We start from the raw sequence: 7,747 nt of genomic DNA on the forward strand, positions 1-7,747 counted from the left end.
AAAATTAGTCCTGGAATATAACTAATAATTTTGTAATAAAAAACGACTTAGTTCTTCCCCAGCACACAATCATTACATACAAAACAAACAAAACATTGCCCCCCAACACCTCACAAAAACCCCTCCTGATGAAGGAAGGTCAGAAAGTTAAAATCTTCATCTCTGGATTTATCTTTCATAAAACTGCTTTAAGGCTTTAAGTGCATGAGAGCAGCAGCAATTTATTCTAGACAGGAAGCCAAACTTTTCTTGTTTATGTGTAATATGATTACTACAAATATAAATCAGGATGAAGAGAGAAATAATTAGAGAGCCAGAATTTTGCTAGTGAGGCCATAAGCATGAACAAACTTAAACATCTCCACTTTCTTCTCTTAAATTACATATAACTAAGATTAAAATGGGCAATTTATTAAGTACTTACGAATACGTTTATTTTCTGTAAGTACAATAAAATACGAGAAATCTGGCAAATTAACATTAATTTGGTGTTAAAGGCTAACAGAAACACTTTAATTTTGCTTAACTGTAATTTTAAAACAAAGTAAAATAAAAGTGGTTAGAAGAATGCCAAGAGAAAGAAAGTAGTCTGGAAAACTAATATTAGAAATTTTGAGGGAAGAAAAGTCATTTCAGTAATAAGTACTCCAATTCTGGGGGGAGGGCAACTGTGTTCAGAGAAATACCTTATCTAGGAAAGAAAGTGAAAAACAAAGTTTCAAAATATTGGAATGAGAGGTTCTCGAGACAAGATTTTCAGAAAAAAATCCAACTTGTAGGGTAGTAACGTAGAATAATGATGTTTTAGGAATTAGGTTTTCTTCCAAGAGAAGGGTTTCCCCAGAAAATGGAAATCTGCCCTGATTTTTCAGGGAGACTCTATCATTACATGAGCTTAGAAAAGCAGTTGATCTCAAATCTATTATATTCTTCTGTGAAATAAAATTATCAAACAGGTTTCCATTCTGAGAGAAGCCTTCTCATGGCTGCATCTTTGTGACAGAATGGAGCTTCTGTAGCCAACTTCTACCCAAACAGATCTTTAAAATGTATATTCATATTCTACGTTTGCATTATATTGTTTGGTTATGCAATTTGGGATGAGTTCTAGAAATGGCAGTCTTGTCTGCTTTGTTAGCCTCAATAATTCTAAATAAGATCAAATGGCATTTCAGCAGCAACTCCTATATATCACATTAATTTTAGGTTCTTTTAAAAAGTAATTTCTTTATTAGTAATATAACACATTCACATGGTATAAAATTCAAAAGGTACATAGCAAAAAGCTTTCCTAACGTTTCCTGATTCTCACCTACCCTTTTTACATTTCCTGACCCCTACCTACCCAAAACTGGAGCTAGCCATTATTATCAGTCTTTTGTGTATCTTTCTAGATATTTTATATATCTACTCAGCAAACATAGACACACATGTTATCCTTTGCACACAAATGCAATTACACACAGTGCAATTTGCATGCTATTTTTCCTCTTAACAGTGGTATATCTTGGAGATAATTGCTTATCAGTAACTAAAGAAATTCTATATTCTTTTTTTATGGCTGCTGAGTATTACACTGTTCGAAGATATCATAAACAATTTAATTATGAGGCATTCACTTATCAAATATAAAACTGTCTAAACAGAAGTACTTACCGGTTCATCTTCTAGTCCTCTTAAGAGCAATTTAGTTTGTCTTAACAAAATAATGTATTTGTGATTATGTTTTTCCAAATACATAATAAAAAGTTGCAAAACTTACGACAAATTACAGGAGGTCATGAATACCTGTTGCAGGAAAAAAAGTAGCTTGGAATATTAACTGTTACAAAACATATTAAATTAATTGTTCATACCTGGTAAATGACAGACAGGATTATCCTCTCCATTTTTCTCCAAAATAAGATTAGTCAAGAAGTGCAGTCCTACTGTACACTGAAGCAGGTGATGGATACTATCTATACAATTACTGTGGAGGTCAATATATCTAAGTTTATGTTTAATTCCATGAAGGGGCATCAAACCTGCAACAGAAAAATTACTGCTGCGGTATGAAAAGAATTTTTTTCCTAATAAGTAATTTAAAATAACTTCTATATAGGTTATATTTCTAGAGGCAAAGAAGCAGCATTAATAAGACCTTGCTGCAAAGAGCTACATCTAATGAACAGGGTATTAGTATGAAGTCAATTATTATTTTGAAGAAACACAGGTTTGGCATCTCTTTCAGGCCTTACCCCAAGTGGACCTCCCCAGGCTCATGCACTTAAATGAGAACGAGAATAAAGCAATGGCTTTAAGGCTCTGAATCAACGCATCATTTTTTAAATTTAGCAGACATAAGCTAACAACACTCCAATTTCATTGGTTTGAGCATAAAATAAATACAGATTGCATCCATTTGATTTAGTTCCCTGGTTCCACATTTCAAGTGCTCAAAGGCCACGTTTGTTTATCAGTTGCCATACCAGAAAGCACAGAGTATCTTCATCACTGTAAAAAGTTCTGTTGGAACCCTTCCTCTCTATGTAACAGTATACTGATTATCTAAGATTAAAACATTATTCTCTGAAAATAGATCCTTTCTAACCAAGTTTTTTCTGTCACTGATTACTCTAATTTTTATTCCTAGTTTTTTATTCAGCTATAGCTTTGGTACCAACAACAAAAAAATAATTATGACTGAAAAATACTCTCTAGAAGAGATTTTTGGTCAAAAATTGGATTATTCAGTTCTTCAACATGCAGGGCTCAGTCTAACTCATTACATGTGGCAAACATTCAGCACTGTAGAAAACAAAAGTGTATCTACTTACCACTAAGATCATTTATGTGGTTATAAGATAAATTCAGTCTAGTAAGATTAGTTAGTGCTTCAAGTCCTAAAACAAAATAAAATAAAATAAAGCCTTTTTAAGAGTCAAATAATCAATTAATTAGAGCTATATAGTATTACAGTGCTATTTCAGACTGCTTTGAAGTGAATCTACAGTCTGATAATAGTGAAATCAATTTTATTAGTATTTTGCAAAATAATTTCTAAAAAGTTGGTAACTTTTCTAGAAGAAAACTTTTTGTATAATGAGTTTTAGGGTGAGTTTTGAAAAGTTTATAATATTTATCCCGTTCTTTTAGGAAGAAAGTGAAAAATAGACTTAAATCATCTCCCTTATGCAAAATATTACAGGAAAATCACTTACAAACCTTCTATTCTTGTGATCAAATTGCAGGACAAATTTAAAGTGCTTAGTTTTGTCAGTGTGTTTAGCCCTTCAATTTGACTTATTTGATTAGATGACAGATCTAAATGTCGTAAATTCCAAATATGATCAATGGCTTTGATCTTCGAGATGTTATTGCAATGGAGATTGATGGCATGAAGGGCTGAATCTAAAGATAACTCTGATATGCTATAAAAGAAAATATATATAGTCAAAAACAAGCAAAAAGTGGATTTAAAAATCATGACCAAATAATTAAAATTAACCAAACAGCATGTAGATAGTAAACATGTGCTCTATTCATTCTATAATGAAATCCTTCCTACTTGCAGTAGCCTTGAAATGTCTCATAAGGTACAGTGCTTCTTACAATTACCCAGTATTTTGGACCATTTAAATAAATAAGAGCCCAATCAAAAGAGGCAAGTGACACTGGTTATTCCTAGCTTTATATACAAATAAAGTCATCAGCACACAGTGAAGGCGGTATTTCTAAAGTCAGTCCCTCTAATCATAATACCCTAGTTCAAATCTGTACTCTGCCACTTTTTTGTTGTTGCTGTTGTGTTGAGTAAATGAATTAACCTCTCTAAACCTCAGTTTCCTCTGATCTCTTAATCCTCACAGTGTAACCAGTTGGTACCTAATTGAGCCAGTATAAATACAGGTCTGGCACTGGAGTTTAGAACCTTATTTTCTTCACTGTCTGCAATATCTGTTTAACCCAGAATGTAGCTGACTTCAAAATAAACCGCTAGTTATTGCTACTTGTAGTGAAAGTCCCTGTTCTCCCTTGCTGACATTTGGAATGCATCTCCTCTAAATGGAACTCATTTCTTCATTCTCTCACTTACTGCTTTTTTTTAACTGGAACCTCTCCTGAAGATAGAGTTCCAGGAATATAAACAAAGGTGCATATAATTCAAAGATGCTGGAACTAGGGGACACAATGTCACGGGCATCTTTTCTATGTTCTGTAGCAGCTACAGTAAAGCTGTAAGAACTCTTAACTCTGATAGCTGGAAAATGAGAAATCTGGCAGTCAGGGAGTAATGGGAAAACAAGGAATCTGGGTTTGCTTCCAAGTTAGCATTAAGAATCTCAAATTCAAAATTAAAACACAAAAACAATTTGAATATGTCATTCAGCACATTCTCTATGCAGTCTTCAGACTGAAGTGCGTAAGAACCTCTGGCAGAAAAAGATAAAGCATTTCTAAATTTCAAACTAGCAATCTCTAAATGTGACTGAAATATTTTCCAGTTATCGAGCTTGTGTCATTTACTGAGTTATTATTTAGTGCCAGACCTTATGCTGTTAACACATGCTCTTAATGACAGCTGTTTATTTTCTGAAACATTTAAGTTTCTGGAAATTAGTATTGTGCAGATAATGTGGTGTAGTAGAAAAGGCAGATAGTGAAATTAGACAGAAATGGTTTTAAAATCAAACTTAATCCACTACCTATATGAAGTTGGGAAAGTTATAAAGATCCTGATCTCGGATTTGTCACTTGTAAAATCACTACCTTGCAGAATTGTCAGAATTAGTGATAAGTAACAGGCACAAACAGATGGCATTCAGTAAATGGTAGCTATTATTAAATAAGAATATTCCTTTGAAAAACATCTTCCTAGGGTTTTCTGTCAAATTTTCGATCAAGATCCAGGACAAGATGCTTTAATCATAAGTAAGCTGTGCACAGAGGGCAGGCAACAGAGGAACAGTATGTGCAAAGGCACAGAGAAGCCTACTGTGGAAGTGCCTGTAGCTTGGTATGGCTAATCACAGGGTGTAACTGCAAAAACGTAAAAGGTGAGCGTGAAAAGGTAGACATGGACCAATTAGCAACGCAGAACCAAGAGCCTAGTATGCTGTAAACAAATACGGGCTGCACGATAGAGGGACACAGTGAACTACATGCGATATGTTTAGTATTTGCAAAACGTATACGAATATATGTACCACAGTGCCCTGCAAGGGAAAAGTAAAGAAATGAGAGTAAAGAAAACAAAAGCAAAACCAAAGAAGGGCAGCAAATCCTCGCTTCACGCCGCCAGGGATTCTGCACTGCCACTTTTCGTCCAGGTAAGAGAAGGAACAGAGGAGGGAGAAGACAAAACCCGAGAAGACGAGCAATTACAGAGCAAGCAAAAGAATAATGACCAGTAAAGAAAGGAGAACCAGCGAAGAAAAGATGGTCAAAGGCTGGTAGAAAGGATGTGGAGCAAAAGTCCACGGAGGAAAGGAGCGAGGGCTCCTTCGACCCGGCATTTCGGCAGCACAGTCTCGGGGGAGATGGACGGGCAACAGCCAGACGCCTGTTGTGTGTGCGGCCCGGGTAAAGCCGCCCGCGCCCCCGCTCCACCGGGGCCCCTGCCCGGCCGTGCGCGGGCCGCCCCCGGCCGCGGAGCGCCCGTTACCTCCGCAGGCCTTTGTCCATGAAGCACAGATCCCCGCAGCTGCTGTCGCCGTCCTCATTCTCGACTTCCGCCTCCACCGGCGCCTCCATGGCCCCGGCGACGGGGAGCGGGGCCTTAACCGGCGCCCAGCGCTGGGTCCGAGGGCCCGGACCACGCCTCCCGGCTGCGCGGAAGTCCGGCCCGAGGGGGCGGGGCGAGGACCCTCCCTCCAACCGACAGCGGGCACTTTCCCGCCCTGACGGTGTCGCAAAGCCGGAAGTTCCCCCTTCCCCACCTAGGGCTCCCCTCCCTTTTACGGTATCTACTGAGCAACGCTTGGAACTTGCCGTAAAGCGAAACACCTTACCTGGTGTGTGATTGTTGAGGAATGAATGGGTCTCTGGCTTGTGGCTCTTCTGTGTGATTTTTACCTTGTGGGCGACTGACTTCTGAAAGCGCTTTCACAGCAGTTTTCACAGACCTGTAGCCTTGCATACCTATAACTTATTCCCCCACAGGCCATTGCACCTGCTGTTGATTCCACAAACTTTTGTGGGATGCCTTCCTTGTGCCAGGCACTTCCCTATGCAAGGAGGAATAAGATGAAGCCCATTCTTGTCCCTGGAAGCGGTCACAGGTCAGTGGAGGAAACAAAAGTTGCTGTGCGAGTGCTAGGAATAGCCCAGGAGCATTTAAGCCAACTGTATAGACGTGTGGGTGGTGGGGAAGTTTTCCAGAAGGAAGTTACTGATGACTGAGCAAAGTCTTGCTAGGTTATGCGGTGTAAGGTCAAAGAACCTTCCTGGTTAGATGGCTTTCTGAGTCATGGGAATATTTTGAAAAGGAGAAAAAAGGTATATCTCAACTCTGAACCTGTCATTGTCCTGAACTGAAATCCGTAGTGGTTCCTGATTAGGGATGGGAGAAATTTTCACATGTTGAGGTATGGGGAAGTCATTCTGGGTTATATATGATTTGGCTTTATGCCAACTAGAATAGCCTATTTTATGTCATACATGCATTATACACCTGCTTTAACCATTGAGAAAAAGGAATGCATTTAAAAATCAAAATGGAGTAACTGTGGTTCAAGCATTCAAAATTGGGCTAGGTGGCCATTGTGGATGTGGTTTCAGACACATTCCCGCATCATTGAGAACTTGAATTTTCTCAAACTCAAGGACACCAACCGCTGTTTTCAAAACAATATCGGCTAGCAGCTGCCAACTGCAACCTTATGGTCTCAAGGTCTCCCCTTGTAAATATACAACCATTTCAGACCCCAACCAGTCCCTGCTTAACAAGCACTCTTACTTCTTGCCAGCCTCAAGCCTACTTCTTGACAAATGACTTATATAATAAGCTCCCCCTATTCTGTAGCCCAGCAGAACATAATTCAGGTGCTTTTCGAATCTGTGTCTCCTGGGCTATGGTTCTCAGTTTGGCTCAAATAAAACTCTTTTTTATTATAGATTGTTTATCGATTATGCATGCCAACATTAGTTATCAAATAAAGGCCTAACTTTCTAAACTAACATTGAAGATACTTCTGGACTTAGCTGTCATTAGTCTCCTGTTGCTTAGATGTATCTATCATGTTCTAAAGCTTGTCACCACAATTCCCTGTTTCCTATAACTACATGCTTCACCATATGTCTTCAGCTCCTTCCAACAAGAGGTGGAGGTGTAAACTCTATAGGGTCCTTGATTCTGGGCTTACATATGACTTTTTGTTTTGGCCAATAGATTCATTGGAATTCTAGTGCTAGCCCAAGATGTCTAGTGCTAGGCCTCAAGACATCTTGCATGCTTTGGCTCTCTCTCTTGGAAGACTGCCTGAGCTGCCATTTGAGCAAGCTATATAGAGCAGAAACAAGTCACCACAACTAAGGACACACAGAAGCACTTACCTGAACCCAGCCCAAATTGCCAAATAATAGACATAAATAGGGTTTGTGTTTTAAGTCAGTAAATTCTGGCAGAGATATGTCATGTAGAGTTAGATGACTGGTAGGTCACTAACACTATAACTGAATAGCTATTAAAATAGAGATTTTTTTTTCAATGAGGATAAGTATTGTAGTCTAACCCAAGACAAACAACTGATTTAAGAAATAAATTATT

The 7,747-nt window shown here is 38.3% G+C and overlaps 1 protein-coding gene across 2 annotated transcripts in view; it reads right to left on the bottom strand.

Annotated features, from left to right (window-relative positions):
* The window catches only part of LRRCC1 (leucine rich repeat and coiled-coil centrosomal protein 1), a 29,438-nt gene extending 23,620 nt beyond the window's left edge, over positions 1–5,818 (bottom strand). Inside the window, exons 1-4 of one of the 2 annotated variants that reach the window (XM_006202365.4) lie at positions 5,645–5,818; positions 3,205–3,410; positions 2,817–2,882; positions 1,857–2,024 (exon numbers count right to left, since the gene is read on the bottom strand). In XM_006202365.4, the coding sequence (XP_006202427.2) occupies positions 1,857–2,024; positions 2,817–2,882; positions 3,205–3,410; positions 5,645–5,733 (529 nt within the window). In that variant the 5' untranslated portion in view covers positions 5,734–5,818. The remainder of the gene's footprint in view (positions 1–1,856; positions 2,025–2,816; positions 2,883–3,204; positions 3,411–5,644) is intronic. The other variant, XM_031692315.2, reaches the window with a different exon arrangement.
* Positions 5,819–7,747: the final 1,929 nt, after the last annotated feature.

Source organism: Vicugna pacos, chromosome 29 (assembly GCF_048564905.1).
Source record: "Vicugna pacos chromosome 29, VicPac4, whole genome shotgun sequence".
NCBI lineage: Eukaryota > Metazoa > Chordata > Mammalia > Artiodactyla > Camelidae > Vicugna > Vicugna pacos.